Below are 23,059 nucleotides of genomic sequence, written 5' to 3'. Positions count from 1 at the left end.
CATTGACAAAGCCAAGAGGTCTGCACTGTCAAAGTCAACAGGCAGGACCTGTAGGTGTTTCCAATGCTTGTTACATCTTAGCTACAGACATCTTACGCTGTCTGAAGGCAGACCTATAGTTTCGAATGCATTACATATCCTTGGAATAGCCTTTGGATCAGCCCGTTGCACATGGATGAAGAGGCTTTATTGTCTATCTCGGTTGTGTGCTCTTGATTCCATGCCTTTTCTTATTATTCTTATGTTAGACCTGTGGAGAAGCATTTCAGTCTTAAGGTGTTCTGATTGGCGGACATATCCCTTCACTGCTCACATTCCTGAACAATTTTAAGTATTGATAAGAGACAGCTTTAAGCGTTGTACCTCCCATTGTAGACAATTGTACTGTTTGTTTTTATGTATCTATGTTTTTAGCAGGGGTGTTTCATTCTACTTGTTGAAATACATGTTGCCATGTTCTTGTGTCTTATATGAACTTTGCATTTTTATCTGCTGTTATGATTTACTGTAATACATCGAATAAAGTGAATTAAATGTATTGATTGACTAAAGAGGTGTGTCTCAGAGTGACAGAGGCACATTCTTAACTTCTGGACAGCCGATATAGGGAAGGTTGCACTACTAAGACCCTATTTCCAATGTTATTGGTGACTGATATCTAACCTTACAAGAGGTTCAGCTTGACATGGTTCTACAAGCATGCATTGTCAAAGCCAATAGCTCACCTATTTAAGGATGTGACCTACTGACTTTACCAATTATTGTTAAGCTATCCCTTAATGTGAACTGTCTAGAAAGCAGGCACCCAAAGGTTAATTGCCATGCAATTTATGCCCTGTGGAGGAATCTGACAGGGGTTATAATTTCTTCCTTTCAATTGTCACCTGTGCTTTGAAGAACAGTATTTCAAAGATCTGAGGAGCCAGGACAAATAGCATGGACATTATGGTTTCTATTTTCAATGCCGCCCTTGTGAAATATTTTGAGAATAGAGCATTACATACCACACTTTCAATTGCTATATACTTTTACCTTTGTAAGTGTGTCACTGGAATTGACTCCCGTTCCAGTTACCACTGTTAAATTAATAATTGTGAGGCATTCCTATGACAAATGTAACCCATCAGACTTCCATGCAGCTCGCTTGTCAGCTGCATTTTCCAACTATGATTCTCTGAGGTAACTTAGGTGTACTCCTTCACTCCCAGTTACCTTTAGCCTGATTACCCTCAGTAAAACTTCAAAGTAGCAATTGCAATATGAATATCAATTGCATCAGTGAAAAATTCCACTTATCCTCAGTCCAAACGGTGATGACCAACTTGCCCACATGAGTTTACAAGATGCAGCCTGCAAGATATGCCCTTGAATTCTAGGTTTATAGGTTTCCATAATGGCAAATTTAAAAAAAAAAATGCATTTTTATTGGAATTTTCACAGTGCTGATAATTCATATGGCATATATACCTACAAAATGTCATATTATTTATGCCTTTGTTGAGAGTAGCATATTATGAACTTCAGTGCAGGAGTGCAGAGAAGTCACATATGAACTGATGTTTACAGTCCCAATATAATCCACTGTGCTCTCCCCCATCATCAAGGTGTATGAGACAATGAAGGGCAGCACCCAGTTGTACCATATGTGCTTAACAAGGTAAATAGAATAGAAACAATAGCATAACCTAACAGTTCGAACAATGGGTTATGGGCTGGCTCATTCACACCCACCTTACCACACAGCAGCACAACCAGGTTGCCTCTCGTCACAACCAAAGCAACCAATCTCAGTGGCACTCACTTCCTGAAGCATCTGCCATACCAACAGGTCTGTCCCCAATCAGCCACTCCATTCTCATCACCAGACCCCAAGCTACCCGCGGGTGAGTGACTGAGGCCCCCAAGATTCTCAAATGTTTCCAGCACTTTTGCCTGAAGAAGTGTCATCAGACTTCTCCGTATTCCCGAGCCTCCTCTTTGCAGATTGCCTAGTCCTCTACTTGGGTCATTCCTTCACAGCGGCCTCCCACTGGGGTACCACCGGTCGAGCTGAAAAATTCCACGTCAAAGCAATGTGCTTCTTGGCCAGTATAAGCGCTAAATTGAGAAAATGATTCCCCATTTACTTGGGTTTTGGACAGGGTAAGGATCTCAACAAACATACTTCCAAGGTGCATGGCATGGTGTGGCCGAGCATCTAATTTTACCTCTGCACCACAAAGGCTCAAAACCTATGTGCATGAGTGCAGGACAGGTCATGAGAGAAAGAACTGCCTTCACCAGCGCACAACGGGGGCAGCATTTAGCCTCCTCCCTCATATATTGCAATGAGTTTCTTCAGGGTGAGATAAGTATGATGGAGCTAATTGAATTGAATGATCTATAATGGATATCCTGGGAGACTCTCTGGGGGTAAAACAATATCCTTGCCTATTCCTGGCCCTAAACATCCTTGCCTAATATTCAACTCCACTTCTGTCTGAGGCTAACCAAGAGGTGTCTACTCATCCCCACAGACAATAATAAATTACAAGGCATATGAGTACGAGGTCCGTCTCCTCCAGCATCCCAAAGTATTGTGGAGGTCTGAGTAAATACCTCATATGTAAGAAATTGTCCGGGGGCAAGCCAGGTGTCTCAATAAGGATGTCCAAAGGCAGCAAGGTGGAGTCCACATAACAGTCGTCCACCATCATCAGCCCCACTTCCATCCAAGCTGCCAGCTGTGCTACCGAATAAAACCATGGGAGAGTCCCCATGTGGAAGTTCCACCAGTGGAAAAGCAGAGGTTTACGATGGACACCTGGGTATCCGCCAGACACTTCTCCAGCAGGGGAGCACTGTGGCCAAGAGCAAGTCATCTCTCCGCCTCCCTCGCACCCGCCGCAAAAGCTTGGCCCAGAGTGTTCCTTAATTAGGCATGGGTCCTGTGCTTGCTATGACACTGGATTCAAGCTAGCCTGACTAATGAGGGGTGGTACTCAGAAACCAGTCCCAGGATGCTTGTTTTCCGGGCCACAGCTAACCTGGCAGTTCAGGCTGGGCTGTTCCCACGAGGAGCAGGGTCAAAACTTATTTGCATATGGTTAGGTCCAAACTGGGACAGCAGTGTGAGCAAAAAAAGGAGCAATGTAACCCAGATCTGTGACTGGGGGTGAATGTTTGACAATGTTCAGCATACCGTTATCATCTTTTGGTGTTGCTAAAGTATCACTAATCGTGGCAGATGCCTGGCCGCAAGCACGTTGGCACTCAAAGATGAGAGCTCATGTCTCAAGGTTCCTTACTGCTGCAGCCCAGCCTTCTGACTATGCAGCTTCCCCGTGATGCGGTGGCCCAGGATTGCAGTACAGACAGATGGGGAGGAGAAGTAAGCTGGAGAAATGGTAAGGCTGGAGTGGAGCAAGCGCTTCAAACGTCCGCCATCTTCCCTCAGCAAGTCACACCCCTCCAAAATGCCTGATGTTCCAAAGCTAAGGACTCAACTTGTCTGTACCTCACCAAGTGTATTACATAATATTGTAGTCTAGAACGCATTATATTAATTTTATCCTCAACCCGATCAAGGTGACCTATTAAATAGGAGCATTTATTAGGTACAAATTGCACAGCCTGACATAAGTTACTGAGAATACAAACCTCTAAATTGCCAGAGGTTCCATGCTTTACACCCATTATTTATCTGTACAATAGTAACAAAACCATTATTTAAAGAGTAACTTTAACAAGTCAAACATACTGTGTGCCACTGTTTATTGAGAGACATAACCATTGGCAAAAGACTAGGTTCAGATACTATGTCAATTTCCTAAAAAGGCCACATGCAGTGGGCTGCCAATGTGTAGATGTTCACTCATATGCGCATGAACAGTTATAAAATGACAGAGTGTAGTGTCAATAGCTCTATAAAAGTTCAGGACCAAAATCCAAAATAGCAAAAAGAACACTGGGCTAAATCAATAAATAGGTGGCACCCTCACAAATGCTACATTATGTAGCTATTTATAAAAGCATTCATGACCCTCGACATATTGGGCACTATACTAGGGCATCTTGGTATGGGTCATGTACCCCACGGACCAATGGGGATTCTTGATCGCTCAGCCTGTCACTGGTAGTAAATAGGCAACATGAATTATAATGAATCTAGAAAATTGTTGCTTTATTGATGGAAACACCAATAAATAAATGCTTGAGCTTCTTCATGCTCTTTCTTGACATCCCTGCTGCAAATATAGTTAAAGACAAGTGAGCTAAGAAGACTCAGAGGCTGCTGCTGAACTGCCATTGGCTGGTCTCTTTGAGGTAAAATGCAACTCAGGCATGGCACTTAACGTAAAATACACATTTTGTCTATTGAAATGACTTTCATTTGAGTGGACCTCAGGAAAGGAAGAGAGATCATGCGTGACAGAAGGTACTACGGAGGAGTGCTTGATTTGTAAAAAAGAAATGCCAGGGCCCTCATCAGGAGGTGATTGAAGCTCACAACATCCACTGCCCCTGCCTGCCATGCCAATGACAGTACCAACACAACTACCAACCATCACACTCCTAGAACAGTGTCATATCCGGCTATTCCAGGCCCCCAAAACTCTGAGAATGGCTTGGGCAGCAGGTATTAGTCCTTTTAAATGTTTATTTAAGTAATAAACAACTGTTATGTGCTCATCTTCAATTTAGACAAACAGCCCCTCCCTGTGGCAGATTGTCATAACTACCGCTGTTGGCAATTAAGTGCCAGTGCCGAGCACCGGAAACCACCGGCACAAACGGAGCACTGCTGTAGAGTCAAAAATGAACAACATGACTGAGATGTGCCCAACTAATATTAAATTACAAGAAACTATGCAGGTGCTAGAAACAAGATTTGAGGATATATAAGGTAGATAATGCTAAAATAATTAGCATTTTATGGGATTCCATTAGCAAGCTAAAGGGTCATTGGTTGGTCTCTTCTTAGAATAATGATGTGTAAAGACTTTAAAACCTAAAGGCCCATTGAGGTTTTTCACTTCAAAGAGCACAAAGACGGCTTTCACCAATGCCCAAAATTAGAGCACTGCTGCACACAATTAAAGGCAGATTTCAGAATTATTGAGGTAGCCGGGCAAAAAGCAATACAACAGCAGAGGCTAAGGGATTATTGATATAGGTCCTTCCTAATGACACATAACAAATACAGCACTAGGCAATGTTATTCAGGCAGTGAAATATAGGTTGCACAAAAGCAAGTTAAATTGTGTTGCTCATCAAGGCAAAGCTAAAAAGGATTTAAGATGGTAAACCACATTTCTTTATCTCACCAGATTTGGTTTAAGGCTCGCTAGACAGATGGTAAAAACATGGTGGATTCTGCAGTGATAAATCATCTTGACTAGGAAGTCAAGATCAACCAGAGCGACTCCAAGCATGTGAATACAGGACATGAAGGACACTGCCAATGCATCTCATCCACCAAGGAGGGTACTGTTTAATTTAGATGGATTACTGAGGGTGGAACAATGAATGAAATATTATATAGGGATTTTGGTACTGTCAGTATATGTGGGCATCACCCTTTGCGATAAGGAGATAAGAATGTGGGCACTACCACTCTAAAAATATAACAGTTAAGAACACTTTAAGTTGTCCTGCACTAATTCTAAACCCTAGAAATCTTCTTTTGTAGAACACGATGAATTTTTTTAAACATTTCAGGACCTGGTACAGAAACAACTTCACATCAAAGGAAACCCAGATTAGATATTGCAACTGAAATACTCAGAGTATGGGGGCCTAAGTTGCTTAGTTGAAATCCCTAGTGGCATGTTTAATCTACTATTACAACATGGCTGATGGCTATTTTAGAACAGTGACCTAAAAGTTGAAAAACTACAAAAGCGAGGTTCGTAAGTGTAAAACAAGAAAGCGAGCAAACAGCTTTGCAGATGCCACTCCCTCATAAAAAACTTGCATTATAAAATAAAAAGGTACATTGGGAGCATTTAGGATCTTGAGCGAGGAGTAAATGAAGAGAGTGTGGGGGACTAGTATTTTAGGGGTGGGAAAGCTAGGGAAAGGAAAAACATACCTTCCCAAGTGGTGCTAAAATGTAAAGCAAATTCGAGCCCACTCAAGTTATCAGTGGAAGAGTACAACTTATCCACTCAAAGCACTGTCAGGCTGAATTGCTTCTGGTGGCAAGAAAAGGGAGTAAAGTTACTGAATCATGAGCAGAGACATGAGACAGACAACAAAGCATCAATCATGAGCAAGAATGGACCCAAAGCCTACTTCAAGCATACAGCATGTTTTGGAAACAATAGGTCTGTAGCAAGCAGCTACAGTAATCTTGGAAACCCTTAAATGAATTTTTGGAGAGGCTTCCCTCTGTATTGGTTCTAATGATGGATTCAGTTGAATCAAAGAGACGAAAAATCCCAGTTAGTTTCCACAAGGCTCCAGAGAATTCACAGGAGCTGTGGCTAAAATTTTGAGACTTTCACGAACATCATAGCCCAATCTTCTCCAAAGTTTGATAGCCTCAGACAAAATGGAAGCTGAATAAGCAAGCCAATTACTAAATATGGGGGCCTACAATTCTAGTGTCTTAAAATGTCTGATGCGCAAGAGGTGCGGCATGCGAAGCAGTGAGTAACTTTCAGAAAGAAAGGCTCTCTACCCCCAAAACAATTGCATTAATTAACAGCCCATACAGTAATCTGATGCGAAAATTGTCTTCTTACCTTAAAGCATGCATTTGAATTTTTCTTTTCATGCCAATCATTTGGGCACTTAGGAGGAGCTGTTGTTGTTGGTATTGGAGGCGGAGTTACACCCACAGCCAACTGTTTGCAGATGGACTTAAATTTCTCTGCACAACTGATCACATCCCATAATCCACCTGCAGCTCCAGTTCTCATTGCAACACAACCTGGTTTTCTACCTTCATGTCATAAAAAAACAAAAATTAAGTAGCATGTAAACATTTATTTAGAACAAAAATCATAAACAGAATAGTTTACTCTTAAAAGGAATGCCAATGTTTAACCTTTGAAAAAGCAGCCATTTCACAAATAAAAATGATACAACATAACAAGGAGAACTTCATGAAGGTGAAAGATTTCCGTTTGCCACATAAACTGTATCAACCAAAGAGGAGGGGTGGATTCTTCCAAGTTTCATTTAAGTTATGGATCTATGTTACAGCATTAAAGACACATAGGACCCATTAGCAGAGACTCCAAAGCTCCTGTTGCTGTGGAACCCACCCCTTTGTCGCACACCACTGAGGTAAGTTAGAGGTAGGAAATCTCTTGTACGGCCTAACCACCGGCCGCTATGTTCCCCATTTGAGTCATGATGCACCTAGTTTTAAAGATAGTACTGGCACAGCTGAGATGTGCTGCAGCATGTAGGATGCTGTTAAGGGGTGGAAGTGTGGAGTTCCTGAGGTCATGAGCAAGGCGTTATCACAAGGGTTTGATCAACAGATTTGAAGTTGCTTTTTGAAAGACATGATTTAAAATTCCTTAAAAACAAGTTGATACCATGCCAGCTTTGCTTTTGACTAAGTGGTACTTGCCCGTCAGGTTGTTGTCCAGGATAAGATGAGGTGCATTGTGAATTGGAATTCAATGAAAGTTTGGATTCAAAGCAGTCAAAGTTCATGTCATTGAGACAGGAGTCTGCTGTTTTCTATTTGTTGTTCTTGGCAAATAACAGGTAATCTGTCTTGATTGGGTTGAGCTTCATGTAGGCTTAGTGCATTGAGGTGCGGATGTTTTGGAGGCAGTGTTTGAGGCAATGGATGTCTGAACCAGAGCAGACTTTCAAGTCACATTGATTATCATTAGCATATTGCTGAATCTATTGTGTGAGTAGAGCAGCAAGCAGCTCTATATAGAGGGTGATGATGAAGGGACACCTAGGGGACTCCCCAGAAGATAGGGATATTTGGGAATCAGTGGGTGCTCTTGTGAACAAATTGCATGATCCTGTGCCAACTAATTTACCTCACTCTGTCTCCTTTTAATTGAGCATCCAACCAGACCACCTACACAAAGTTGATCTCAAGATATGTGCTAGAAGAAAACCTTAACAGAAAACAATGCTAAACATAGAAAAACAATATTGGACCTATATACAATGCACATGACAAAATGGCATCTCTTGGTTCCCACTTATAATCGGAGGACCAGAGATGGGGACAATTCCTTGTTTTAAAACTAATAATTTACGTAGATGTTAATGCGGTGCTCTAATCATCTTTATTAAAATAGAAGACATACTTCAAAGAACCCTTATCAGTTTTCTGAAAAAGCAATAACATGTTGTCAACAATAAGTTGCATTGAGAGAACTATGGCAGCACAGTCTTTGACATTCCGGATTTATTAAACACACAGATGATACAGTACATCATAAAAAATATTAATGTGGACTTTGTACAGGGTACAGCACCCAAGCAACATATTCCACCCATCACAGTCCTTATCATTCTCACCAGACAATGACAATTCACTGTCAGGAGCACTATTGTCTGAGGTACTCTCCTCCCTATGCCCAGGGAACGTTGAAATGAGTTCCCCGAATCTTCCAGGTCGGACTGCAGTTTAGCGTCTGTTCAAACATGATGAAACTGTAATTCCTATTATTTTTTATTCACAGAGGCCCCTGAAGAAGGGGTTGATTACCCTGAAATGCATTGGGCATTATTGATTATTGGATGTTGAAGAACTTTGTAATTCTGAATAACGTTTTGTTCATAATGTATATAGTTTTCTGAAACATGTTGAACAACATTTTCATTGATTGTTCTATCTGGATTTGCTTAATAGTGTTCAATTACACAACTAATGTCCCATGCCATTAAACAATGACTGAATTACAACAGTAATCATTTTACGGTGTATTCTTCACATTTGTGTATAATTTTAATGAGGTGAATAGTTAAATTCATGCTGTGAAACCAGACACCGAGTGAAGGGTCACTTGTTTACTTATTGTTATAATAGGGGTAGGCAACCTCTTGCTGGTTGGCATGCACAAGCATCAAACTAGTTGAGGCAACCTTGAAGTCTTGTACAAGATAGGTGTGCGCAACATTACTTATTCAGTGCATAGTGAATCAGACATCTCAGAGGGCAGCATTCAACAGGTTTTCAGTTATGTGACAGTCTATTTGTGATTCAGTTCCAATTGTTACAGAAGGGGTGGCATTGGCCGATCCTGTGAAAATGTCAGCATCTGGTGTACTACACCTTAGGCAACACACACTTGCATATGGCTCTATAGCTTAATCTGTGGGTTAAATATGATCTAGGAGGTATATTGTATAGTAGGCATTTTATGCTTGCGTTTCGGGATACCCTGAGAGTGTAAGTTAAAACCGCTTCCTATTTCCTATCTTCAAAGTTCACTCCAATTGCCAATTTTTCCTGAATGTCTTCAGGTTTCTTTTAGTACTCTCCCATATTGGCTATAGTGTCTGGTTCTGGTCATTTCAAGATGGCCCTTAATGGCCATTTTGGAGAGTGGTTCATGAGGTTTGACACCCCATGGTTGCTGGAATATGGCACTTTTGTGAGTTAGAAATTGATTCTGTGGTAATTGAAATATATGAACTAGTTCAACAAAAAGTCCTTAATGCCAGAATATGATAAATAAAATGCCCAAACTGTTTTCTAGCAATGTGTCAACGTTGCAACTCATAAGGAATGTTTTGAATGTTATGGAAATAATTGATAACATCCTACTTTACATAGGGACTAGCAGTCACTGGGAATTGCAAGTGTCTAAACACTTCTATTCTTAGGGAAGTAATTTTAGGTTATGTATATATGTGCAAAGGTGAAAGAGAAACATCCAATGTCTGAAATGGGCTGGGTGAGATGCAGAATAATTTGAGTGATATTTAAACAGGTCACTGGAGAAAGAGTGTGGCTTGAGAATTCTTCTACATGTATATTTTTGTTGGATGATATTTTTCGTAAACAATTTGGCTGGAAAAATTGCTAATGGCCTGTTTAGGCCACACCTAAAGAGCAATAATTAAAAGGAAACATGTACTGCACAGTTGTGATGCATTAAGGCTAAAGGAGGTCTGCATAACCCCTGAAGTCACTCATCATTTTCATATATTTAGGTTGTGATGAAACCAGAGGAGTAGAGGCACCTCTAAGTGTAAACACATGTGCTGGGCCAGACAGGAGCAACAATTTGCCCTCCACAAGGCCTTCATGGTAGGCTGAAATTGTAGTACCCTACGTCCCCTAGTAGGGAGCATTAGTAACTGCAGGAGTGCCTGGGTTCTGTGTACAGTACCACACATCGATTTATTCATGGAAACATTCTTTGTGGTGTAAGGTTTACTACTGAACGTGCCAAAGCCAATAGGTAGGATTTTGCAGGAATTAAATATAAAATATGTTCAAATATCTGATAACAGTACTGACATAGCTGGTCGCAGTGCTGTAGGGAAGCTTACATTATCCTTATACGAGGGAACATATGTATGATTCATTTAATGGCAATCTACACAAGATGGCTTAACTGATTCATTTGTATGGTCATAATGTGAATTTCAATATGAGATGAGATGTAGCAGAGATATTGAAGTGACATCAGTTTTACTGCACTACCACCATGTGATCGCGTTCATCCTGTTTCATTTATTTCAGCCCTTGCTTTTTATTTCCAAAAAGCGCTATGGGAAGTGAGTGGAGAATGGTGGCAAAGATTACTAAAGATCAATACCCTTGACTTTAGTGTATTCGAATATGTTGCTAAATGAGTCCCTGTCATCCTAATTATGTGCTGGTGTGCCCAATAGGCACTCACAGCAAATATTAACTATTAGTTGAAGCCAAATGTGGGGTGTTATTGTTTTAGGGGTTGCTGGTCCACAAACCATAAAAGGTGCCTCAGACCTACAGAGTCAAATCTACATTTAAGGTGTTAGTTGACCATTGAGACCTTCTTTGGGAGCATCCCAGTGGTTTGTGGGGCCTTTTAAGATGGTATGGCCAATGATTTTACCATCTGCCATTTTGTACAGATTTGTAATACTGTGCATAGTATTTAGTTGTTTATGTTTTAAAGTACTTTTTAAAAAACTGAACACTGATTTATTATATATTGTGTGGGCGTGTTATGAGCTTCTAACCACCAGCACCACACTGGGTATGCCTTAGACTGCTGTGCCCTGCTGCCCTAAGAGTCAAGTGCTAAAAGGAGTATTTGGTTCTCCCTTTGAAGCTCAGAAGCACAGGAGCTTCTGAACAACAGAATCAAAAGACCCCAATCGTCTCAACTGAAGCCAATAATTCCATTTGCCCTAGGACCACATACCCTTGATTTCACAAGAGTCACTATCATGAATGACACATTCCACACCATCCCCTCAGCTTACAGATATGCATAGGCTACTATTTTATTTTGTATGACATCTGACATATTTGGCCACACTTAAATCAACCTATCACCAGCAGTAACTTGACATGTTAGAGACTCTGTCCGACCCCTTACTGTCAACTACAACCTAACAAGTAACTTACTCTGCCCCAGTCATGCTACCTCACTGACACATATGTGTGCCAATGACTAACTCTGTGCCTTTTTATTAATGAGACAGTGGTTTGATATGGATTGAACTCAACCAAGCCACATTGAGCTGGATTAATGATATGGGTGATATGACTGACTCTGCTCTATTCCTACTGCCCATCCCTTGCAAGCCTCTTCATCGTGTCAAACTGATCTCTGAAGCCTCATAATTAACATTCTGCATAATTCTGCATTTAATAATTAAGGTGTGCCATAACAATATTAAAAAATGTGTGTATCATTTACATAAAATCTAGAAGGTGACCACATCTAGCTATTATAAGCATCACTCGAGTTTAATCAAATGGGTAATTCATAAAATTATGCTAACCTTAGTTTGCTAGGAGCCAGATTTGAAAGTAACATGGCTCAAGTTAAAGGCTGAAAGTCTGCAGATTTAATTTCTGCTTACTTTGCATGTTTTATGTTTCCTACATACGGTGCTGTTTTGGGGACTTTTCTGTGAGTTAGTGGATAGACTGTTTATTGTATTAGACGACTGATAGCGAGGCTCTCAGAAAATTTCCCCTAGATAGGAGATTCGAATCGTCGGAAGAGCTATTGCTCCAGACAACATGCCCAGTGACACATCAAAAGACATAGTAATGCATGGACTATTGTGTTGTCGGGAGAAAGAGGGGAGTTCACCTGCTCCCATAAAGGGACAAGCTCTGATCTGCCCACAAGTGTGCGAATGGCCTGGAAGGTGCATGAAGAATCTCAGAGAAAATATTATGTGTACTTTAGTATTAGGAAGATGCTTCCTTGGCTTCTAGTGGAAAAAATCCACACACGCACTCTACATAGTCTTTCTCGCAGAGACATGGCTCAACCCCACATCCACCTCAGACATCTCCAGAGCAGTACCCACCAGGACCGCATCAACAAACCTGGAGGAGAACTCACCATCATTCAAAAAGACACCATCCAGTGCACCACCACCAAGGATAACCCCACCCCAGTCATGGAACACCTTAACTCCAGGCTCTAAACCAATGATTAGACCTCAGCTGTCCTCCATCATGACCTCAATTTCCACCTCGGGCGATGACAGAGATAAAAACACCGCCAACTTTTTTGAATGAATGAACCACAAAGGACTCACCCAACTTGTTCACTACCCCACTCACATAGGAGGCCGCATTTTGGACCCGATATTCACCTCTAGAAATTGCATCAAATACAGCCGTTTCACCGAACTCACCTGGACCACTGTATGATCCATTTCAATGTCACCTGCCCTCTCACCACTGCCCAAACTTACCAACCCACCCCCCACTACTGCTGGAGCAAAACATCCAAGACCTAATGGCCTGACTCCCTTAATGGCTCTGTTCCTGACACCACCACATCCCTTGGCAAGAGTGTCAGGAACTTCACCTGGATCATGATTTGCGCTGACACATCAACCCCATCAAAGAGAGAAACCACAGGAAATCCACAAAACAGGCCACTTGGTACACTGGAGAACTTAAAGCAGCAAAATGCGTCTGCAACCAACAGGAAACAAGATGGAGCACTGCCAAGGACACAACTGGGGGAACCTCTTTCAAGACCTCCCAAAAACCTCTAGCCCCAGCTACTAAGGAAGAAGAGAGATGCCCTAACTGCTCACATCAACTCCAGATCCAACCACAGCAAGGAAATCTTAAACATCGCCTGGGAGTTCTCCAGTCCTGCAGCTACAGAAAACCGCATCACCCCCTCCCAGGAGATCTGTGCAACCTTGCTAATTTCTTCCACAACAAAATTTCCACCATCTACAAAAACTTTGAACCCCAATCACACCACCAAGACTGCTATGATCACAGCCACCAACAACATCTGAGCCCTTCTTGACCAAGACAAGATGGCAGCCCTGATCCTCCATGCAGCTTTCAACACTGTATCACACCACACACTGATTGCCATGGAGACACTCCCTCTCAGATGGATTGCTTCTATGCTCACTGGAAGACCTCAGACTGTCCGCCTACCGCCTTTCAATTCTGAGCCCAAGGAAATCACCTGCATTGTTCCTCAGTGCTCCTCCATCAGCCCACTCTCTGTAACGACCCATGCCAACCTTGTCAGATCCCTATGACTCAACATCATATCATATGCAGACAATACCCAACTCAATCTCTCTCTCTCTCCAAGGACCCCACCAGAACCAGCTACCACAGAAGCAATATGAGCATCACCAACTGGAAGAGAAACAACTGCCTGAAGCTCAACACTGATAAAACAGAAGTACTAATATTCAGCATTAGTAACACTACCTGGAATGCTTCCTGGTGCCTCGCTGAACTAGGATCAGCACCCTCCCCATCATACCATGCCAGAAACCTCAGCAACATCCTTGATAGCAAGCCTAACATGAAGTCCCAGATCAACGCAGTCTCCTTTGCTTGTTTCATAACTCTGCACATGCTACAAAAGATCTTCAAGTGGCTCCCCCTGAATGCTAAACGCAACATCAGACAAACCCTCATCACCAGCAGACTGGACTATGACAATGCTCTCAACTCAGAAATTGTTGCACACCTCCTCCAGAGACTACAGACCATTCAGAACGCTGCTGCCATACTCGTCCTTGACCTTCCCCCGAGGGATCCACAGCACACCTCACCTCAAGGAACTCCACTGGCTCCCCGTACAGAAGAGATGCCAGTTCAAGTTGCTGACACAAGTGTGCAAGGCCCTATACAACCTAGGACTGACCTACATCAATCACCACCTGAACTCCCACCAATCAGCCAGACAACTATGCTCTGCCTCCCTCTCTCACCCACACTCCCTGCAGCAACAGAAGCATGAGCGGAGGATGCTTCTTCTCCTACCTTGCAGTAAAGACATGAAATGTTCTCCCCCTAGAGCTCTGGATCTCCCCTCCTCTACCAAAATACCAAAAAGCGTTCAAAGTCCTGGCTATTTGACTGAGCCCCTCATACCCCACAAGAGCCTGGATACCCTCTCAGATGATTAGCTGAGCTATACAAATTGATTTGATTGATTTAGATCTATTCCTGCCTCTTCTGATTTCCGTTGCCCGAGTGTGAGGGTTTTCTGCTGGATTATTCATATTGTCTTGATAAATGCCTTCGATTGGCTTCTAATGCTGACACCTTCCTTTTCCTGTCCCCTGCTACTGCCCATTTCTTTGCAAGATTTAGAACAAGGAATTGCCTTCAGGGAACACAACTTTTTAGTGTTTTGTATTCTTAATGGAATCTCAGTATGTGTTTTCTTGTATGTGATAATAATAAGAATCACTAATCTTAACTTGTAATGAGACTACTGGAACTTTGTGATTATTTAGGACAATATACAGAATTTTACTAAATTTGCTAATGAATCTTTTGAGTTCCTTTCAATTTTCCATCTCGTTAGACCACATTTGTTTTACAGTTTATGGAGATATATTCAAATGTTAGCTCCTAAACGTCTGTCTATGTCGACTAACAAAGGTTGACATGACCAGTGGCGTGGTTTGCTTGATGTTTACACCCAGAGGCTGAGATTAAAGGACCCCAGCTTCCTCATCTGTTAGTGTCTTGAACCTAACCTGACTGACCTTTCAAAGATATCGGCTGGAATAGTTACTGAATGCATACCACATCTGCAAATTACACTGCTCCAACCATTCCAAAATTGTGCAAGCGTTTTCTAAGACACTTGACCAAATCTGCCGCAGTCACACTGGTCTTTAGAGGCACAGGTTTAAGGTGGGACAGATACTGCGTCAGGCCCAATGTCTTCTGAAAGTAGTGACTGGCTTGACTGACTATACATCTCTCCTGTCAACCTTTCAGATGTGTTGGCCTAGCATTTGGGTCACTTCTAAACCAGCCCTAGCATAATTTGGAGGCAATAGTTGGACATGTGACCAGCAGTCCCACTGGCATAACCTTTTAGAGGAGTCATTGAAATATGACTGACTATGTCCCTGTTCTAAATAAACTTTTGACAGACTCAGAGGTGAGATTAACATATATAACAGACTTCTCTAAAGATTTAACAGCCATATGGCCCAAACTACTACAGCCTAACCAGCTTTTTTAAACAAACCCATTGATGCTTAAAGATGTATCCACCTCTATCTGAAACCTTCTCCCTCTTGCCCCAGTATCAACCACACATTAGCCCTAAAATACAAAGCTTGAAGAAAAGTAAGCTGAAAGAAGGATTAAAAAGCAATTGAAGAATCTAAACAAATTTTCTTGCTAGAATAATAATGAGAATACAAATAAAATGCCTATGTAATTGCATCTAGATTCATTCTAGAATTTCTAGTTTTTAAAAACGTCAATAAAACGGACCTAACATGCATTAATAAAAAGGTGTTTCTACTAAATGACTAAAATATGACATTAAATTTGATTGTTGAGCCATCCTCTAAGAGGTTAATTCATGTTTTGCCAGGTGACTGCTGCAGCACTTCTGCAAATTTGTTTGGACTGAAGTTATAAATGATCATACCGACTATCCACCTAGTGAGGCAATCAGAGAAGATTGAAGTGAAAGTGAAACAGCTTTGTTGACTACACTGCATAATTTGTCAGTCAGAATGTGATTGTAGAGAGAGTCACCTCCATCATTAGTGTTTCAACTCTACTTATTTTACTGATTTTGTTACTTTACTGATGATCTAAGAGGGTTTTGATGATGTGGAGCTTCTGTGAAAGACTTCATTAAATTCTCTTTTAGCTCAAGTAGCATCCTGGAAAAATCTAAATAGGGGCATGTCACATACCCTTGTTGATGAAATCATGTTTGGTTTATCTAGATGGGAAGAGTTTCTGACAGCTATGGAATATCCTTTGATTGTTAAAGCTTATAACTTGGTACTTATATAGCGTATGACTCACCACCAGGGCATCTAGGCGCTGTACTCATACCGCTGTAGGAACCCTTCCTGGTTTTTCCCTGTGAAGTCTCCACTCCTGGGCACCCCCATGGTGATACTAGGCATCCCAGCGCTGTTGGATCCATTGTGGAGATTAAGCAAGCTATTGCCCAGACTTGCAGCGTGGGACCCATGATTAGAATAGGCACCGAGGCGAGAATAGAAGGTCTGAGGAAATTTGAGCCGGAGACCCGCCGAGGCGGGAATCGAATCCTGGTCCCGGTCTGCAACAAGGTCTGCCGCTCTAACCATTGAGCCACACTTCTCTTAGCTCCACTAAAGCTTCATGGAAAAACTACCAAAGCTCAATTACAGTTCTATCTGGTGGAATAATAACATCTTAGGTTAATGGCTGTTGGGCTTTCAACCTAGTAGAACAGACACATATGTTTCCAAACTTCTTTTATCAACATTTTGAAAACAAAGTGTCATATTTATGAAGGTTTTGCATCGCCCTTGTGCCATGTGGGGGTACATAGGTGATGCAAAACCTAAATTGGATTAATCAAACCTCCCAAGGCCACCTTGCATGGCTTTGCATGACTAGAGAAATGCAACACAACGCAAATTGTGGTGTTGCGTTACAATGCCCTTGGGGGAGCGTTGGTGTTCCGACGCATCCACGCATGTATTTTGGTGAATTTCCAGATTTACCAACACTAGTGAACCTGGGAATGCCTCTAAATGTTACACCTCCCCCAGGTGAAGCGTAATGAGGAGAAATATTATTATTTCTTCTTGTTGCCGCCCCATTCTATGTTGCCAGAAGCAAATGCATCTCAGGAGAGTTTGTGTGCAGGAAGTTGTTCCTTCCTGCACATAAACAATCCTGCTTACAACGCAGCCCTTGCACCATGGTGAAAGAGGGCATACATTGTCGCTAGGCTGCACAATGTGTGCCAGCACTGGGAAATGACAGGAATTAATATTGTTAAGTACCGAACATTCCTGCCCTTTCACTATCACGCAGTACAGCAAGGTGCTATGCTTCACTGTGTTGTGGCATGATTTCATAAATTTGCCCCAAAGGATTCTGCTCCTTTAATGTTGTTGGATTTAATAGTAGATTTTGTTATCCTTGACTGGGCCACTCTTTTAGAAAGGGTGGAGGAAGTGGTGTTGATATCATAATAAGTGTTATATGGTTTAAATCTTTTAGTAGCACTAGGCAGACGAGAGTATGTATTGGTCAACACAAAATCACCTTTGCTTTTATCCCACATGCAGTACTTCAAGACACTAGTTTGTTGCCACAGTCTTTTATCATCTTTTATGTTGGGCCATCCCAGTAAAATTCTAGAAAACTGACTTGCCCGAAAGATGACATTCAGATAATGTTTCACCTAAATAAGGATCCTAAAATAGACTGAAGAAAGACAGAAAGTATCTTCCTAGCTATTGGGTTCAGTTGAATTATTTTGGGCCTGATTATGAGTTCCTGTTAATATCCCAGCCTATGCGTAAACTCCTGTTCACACATGGGTCCGAATTACGAGTTTGAAGGTATTTAATACATGAATAATTATTGGATGCATTAAATACCTTAAGGCTCATTAAATTTTACCAGATCAAAACTGCCAGGGGAAAACATATGGTATTTACTGTACACATGAGGATTTTGGAGCATTAAACATCCGCATGTTACTCCCCATGAACTCTTGATAGGTGTTATTTATCACACTTAACTAATAACGTAGCCCATTGTATCATTATTTATCTGGGGTAATACATGACCTAATAGCTCATAATCAAGCCCAATGCGTTTGTTCAACACAAACTGTAACAAAAGTCTGTAAAAACCGTCAAGGTACATCCCAGAATGTTCACTCCCTAGGCACACTAAATCAAATCAATCATCGCCATCTTGAACGCTGCTTATTCTTAAACTCAAGAGTTAATACAATTGCAATAAGGTACCTCTTACATTACTTAGCAGCCTTTTTGATCCCAACAGAACAAAATCAAACTTACGGATGTCCTCGCTCTGATGTCAGAAACTATTTAAAAAAAAATCAGTGATGCTCAAGCCTCAGCTAGGTGGCTCTAGACAGTGCGGAAAATGTTCAACAGACATTGCTTTGGGCCAATTTTAATAAGTAAATTCATCTGGAAAATCTCCATCCAGCTGTGTTGGTAATAGTTAGAAACAAGTTCACACTAGTCTGCTGTAAAACCAGAACAAGTGTTGGCTCCAAGATTTTCCGGGAGAGACAGCACAATGCATAGGTCAGGAAATTCAGATTTCATTAATCCGTGTTTTTCGAGGTGTCAGAACTTCTCGCTAAACCCCACCCCCTTAATTCTTTTAAGACTGAAGCCATTCAAGGGGGTTGTTCTTAAGGCACCCAACTCCAATTCTCCTTACATAATGCCCAAATACTAGAAGTTGTATTGCATCTGTATTGCGGGCTAGCCTGTTGATTGTACAAAAATAATATAACACTTTGGCTGCTCTATTGACATATATATACATTATATACATCATGAAAGGTTGTCTCCAAAATGCCCGGATGATGTTTATGTTTGTCAGTGTGCCAAAAGTGTTCCCACCCCTGGCGGATGTCATTTAAAAATAAACATTTCAGATAGGAGACAAAATCCTGCCGGAGATGTTGAAAAATAGTTTGCCAGTAAAATTTTACTTAGCAGCTGAGGGATGTCACGGTTGTTGGTGGCTACCATTTGGGTAGAAATAGAGCACTGCAAAGCATAGCCACTAGCCATTTCCAACATGCACACATTGTAGGCCTTGTAAAACTGCAGAAACAGCAAACACAAACTCAGTGCGCGGAGTTCATGTCCTAAGTAGAAACATTTGCACTGGTTTAGGACATAGGCGAGGGAGGCATTCAAACTTCTTTCACTGACTCATACAAACGTGCATGTCAATATTCATAAGAATTTAAAACACGTGCTGCAGCTCTCCCAGCTCATGCATTTGTTAAGATCTAGCATTACCATTTTGGTAGTACCGCCAAGCACAGGAAGAGTCAGCTGTGCTTTTCTGGCACAGAAATTTACCCTTTGAAATGATCTTCCACAAAATATGGCACTTAATAAATGAATTCTATTCTTAGGCTAGATTGTCCTTTTCGTTTCAGTGCTGATAACTGGAAATGAACATATCTATCGAATGAAATTATTAGTTTGCAAAACAGGCGCTTTTTAAATCATGATGCTGACACAAACACAAATTTATCATCCAGCCCAACTAATATGGAGGTATGTATTGCTTCATGTTGTCTTACCAAGAGCCTTAAGAGTGAATAAGCAGAAATCAACTATGCAGTGTCATTTTGAATCATTTTTCATTGAGGTGACTTATTTAGAGAATCCACGTTCAATCCACCTTCAAAATGGGCTTGCTAAGCCTTTGCTGGTTGCCACTTCCTTGTGCATTCAGCAAAAACACATCTTGAGGTGTGTGGCACCCCCATTCCAACCCATGCATAACCACTTTGGGCCAGCGGCCACCTTTTTCTATCAGAATCCGAGTACTGGTTGAATCCAGTCTAAGTCATTTAGTTAAGGGAGCTAAATGAAACAGAGAGCTTTTTCCCTTCCCCCATTTGTACATTGAATGTTTGAGTATACAAATTCTCATAAGGGGAAAGGAGATTTACATCCTCTTTCCCTACCCCATCTCAATGTGTCTGAATCTTCTCCAGTAGACAATGGTAATGTCTATGGTCGCTAATTTGTTTCCCTATCCTCCCTATTAATAAGAAAATTATCAAGATATGCAGCATCAGCATTGGAAGGGTTAGGCCTTTGCACCACCAGAATACCAGAATATGAATTAGAGAATATACACATTGGCCCAATACTATACCTGGCATTTCTGAATTCCAGTGAGTGAAGACAACTGCCTCTTCATTCGTCCATTTAAATGTCCCTTTCTCCTGTATGTCAGAGAGTCCTATCCAGTAATATTTATCAGGCCTCAGTCCAATAACGCTTGTCAGATAGGCTTGTTCGTACCTATTGAATAACATGAGGAGAAACAGAACAAAAGTGGATGGTGTTACTAGCTATGTGTGGCTTCCAGAAGAGGTATAGTGCAAAAGTGGGCCGGTATGATCAAAGACATGGCCTTTTTTTTTACTTCTAACTCTGCGTCAGACACCTACTATCTTTGTGATTTGAAGCAAATGTATAAATGGCATTTTTCAGAAGTTTAATTAATATTACTACGATGATAGTATTAATAAAAGTGTTCAGTTTTGACATTGGTGAAAATGAGATTTATCTTTGGACATATTGCCTTACTGTTAGCTCAAATTATTAGCAACCTCCGTGGTTTCCCACTCTAAAAATTAGACCTCTATAAAACACCTCATTGATTCCAAATGTATTTTTCATAGATTATCAACATGCGCTGTTTCTTCTTACTTGTTGAAGAGCAGTGCATGTTGTTATGGTGGTCAAAATAGAATGGGAAAAGCGCTCACAAACTATTTAAAAATCAGAAAATACTGAGCCAAAATTGAATAATTACGAAACAGCACAGGTACTATTCTCTTTAAGGATAAGGATATATTGCATTAATTTGTAACCATTTATATTCCCCAGAAACACAACCACTACAATCAGATTTGACTTAATATTTCCATCCATTGCCTCCCATTCTTCTCATCATATTGATTTCGATCCACTTCGGGATGATATTTTGCTCTAAGAAATAACCCATGCAGTCTCAATACTGCGTAGAGGTAAATTTCCACGGTCTGATGGCTTCACTATTGAATTGTATTGCGATTTCGCAAAATATCTCCTTTCCAATCTTTTACATTTTCTTAACTCTTTTGTCACTTAAGGGACCTCTCAGGGCTCCTTTCAGGATGCCATGATGTGTTGAATTCTAAAAGACACCGACGATCTCTCACAATGCAAAAATTAGCATCCCATTACTTTAGCCAATATGGATTACAAAATTTTTGCTAAAATTTCTACCTGATCTATTAGGTCCTGAACAGTCTGGCTTTCTTAAAGGTCGAATGGCTTCAGATAATGCTCAAGTCTTTTTCAACTTCCTGAGCAAGGTCTCTACACTGGATCATCCTGCTGCTGTTATTACTCTGGACTCAGAAAAAGCTTATGGTCATATCAGTTGGTACTTTATGTTATAGGCATTAAAAAGGATTTGTTTTCCATCCAAATTGATTGCTTTAATATCCTTGTTATACACAGATCCTGAAGCTTTAATTTTTGTTCATGCTATACTTTCCTTTTATCAGAAGGGTATGCCAAGGTTTTCCATTCTCCCCTTTTCTTTATTATAGAACTTGAACCCTTTTCAACACAAATTTGGCATGCTGTGCAATATATCAGGTTTTCAAACTGGTTCACAACAAATTAAGATGTCAATTTATGCTGCTGAGATTCTTCTATATTGTTCTAATCCTACAGTTTCCCTTCCCCTTTTCCTTCAGCAAGCTACTACTTTTTTTTCACTTGTCGGGTTATCAACTTAACTCTGAAAAGTGTGAAGTACTACCTTTAAATGTATTGTGTAATAAACAACTTTTTGTAAACATGGGGTCTGCCTGGCAACCCAACAAGATAATGTATTTAGGATTGCGTTTCTCACAGACCATTAAAGAAACTCTGAAACAGAATTTTGATTATATTATCAAGACACTAAGTGATAGTATTGCCCAATTGCATCCACTGTTTCTCTCTTGGTAGGGTAGGATTGACTCTTCTATAATGATGCTCACTCCCCTGATATAATATGTTATTTCTGGGATTCCTGTTTATTTCCCTGGTTATTATTTTAAGAAAATGATTTCTCTTTAATCAAAATTTCTTTGGAAAGGTAGGTTGCCTAGTATAGCTTTGTCCTCAATAAAAATGATAAATCTAATGGAGGCCTTAAATGTCCAGATTAAAAAAAATATCACTATGCTTTCTCATTGAAACATCCTGCTCCTCATTGGCTACAGTTAGAGATATCTCTCATTGCCTCTTTCGAAACCTCATTAACCTACTACATTTACCTCACTTGCTATCAACAAGAATCTATTTGGCATGATACATTTCTATGAATTAAGAATAATTCCCTATATAAAAAAGTTTGGCAAGCCAGGGGTTTATGTTGGGTATCACAACTTTTTGCTGTTTACCCACTTTCATCCTTTTCTGAGCTCGAAACAAAATGATTTTTGTCATCTACTTCCAAGTCACAATATAAACTTTTATGCACCTTGCTTAACCAATACATTTCAACTTTGCCGGCTGCTACCCCCCATATCTACCACATTTTTTCCCCTGCTCAACAATATTCTGTCAGCATCTGTTATTTATAAATCATTACAAATAACCTCAGATAGAGCCAAGTCAAAACCTTAATTAGCATGGGAAAAGGATTTGGTGGAATGTTGGCCTACGATTTTAATATACAAGATTTGGCTTAAACTCCACAAAACTATGAGAACTGCAAACATTATACAAACGCTTTACTTTGTCTTTTCCCTTTGTCACTTACACTCTTCACCCTAAAGTCCTTTTCTCCAGGTGCAATCTCATCTTGTTGGTCCTTATCATGTTGAACTTCACATCTTAAGCATATGTTATTTGAATG

At 40.8% G+C, this 23,059-nt stretch overlaps 1 protein-coding gene across 1 annotated transcript in view; it reads right to left on the bottom strand.

Annotated features, from left to right (window-relative positions):
• The window catches only part of LOC147688873 (macrophage mannose receptor 1-like), a 731,375-nt gene that overhangs the window by 504,937 nt on the left and 203,379 nt on the right, over positions 1-23,059 (bottom strand). The window contains exons 11-12 of the mRNA XM_086941773.1: positions 20,309-20,457; positions 6,729-6,928 (exon numbers count right to left, since the gene is read on the bottom strand). Coding sequence (XP_086797899.1) covers positions 6,729-6,928; positions 20,309-20,457 — 349 coding nt within the window. The remainder of the gene's footprint in view (positions 1-6,728; positions 6,929-20,308; positions 20,458-23,059) is intronic.

The sequence above is a fragment of the Lissotriton vulgaris genome, chromosome 10 (genome assembly GCF_964263255.1).
Source record: "Lissotriton vulgaris chromosome 10, aLisVul1.2, whole genome shotgun sequence".
NCBI classification, from domain to species: domain Eukaryota; kingdom Metazoa; phylum Chordata; class Amphibia; order Caudata; family Salamandridae; genus Lissotriton; species Lissotriton vulgaris.
Note: the sequence above shows the minus strand (reverse complement) of the source record. Positions and strands in the feature narration are given on the sequence as shown.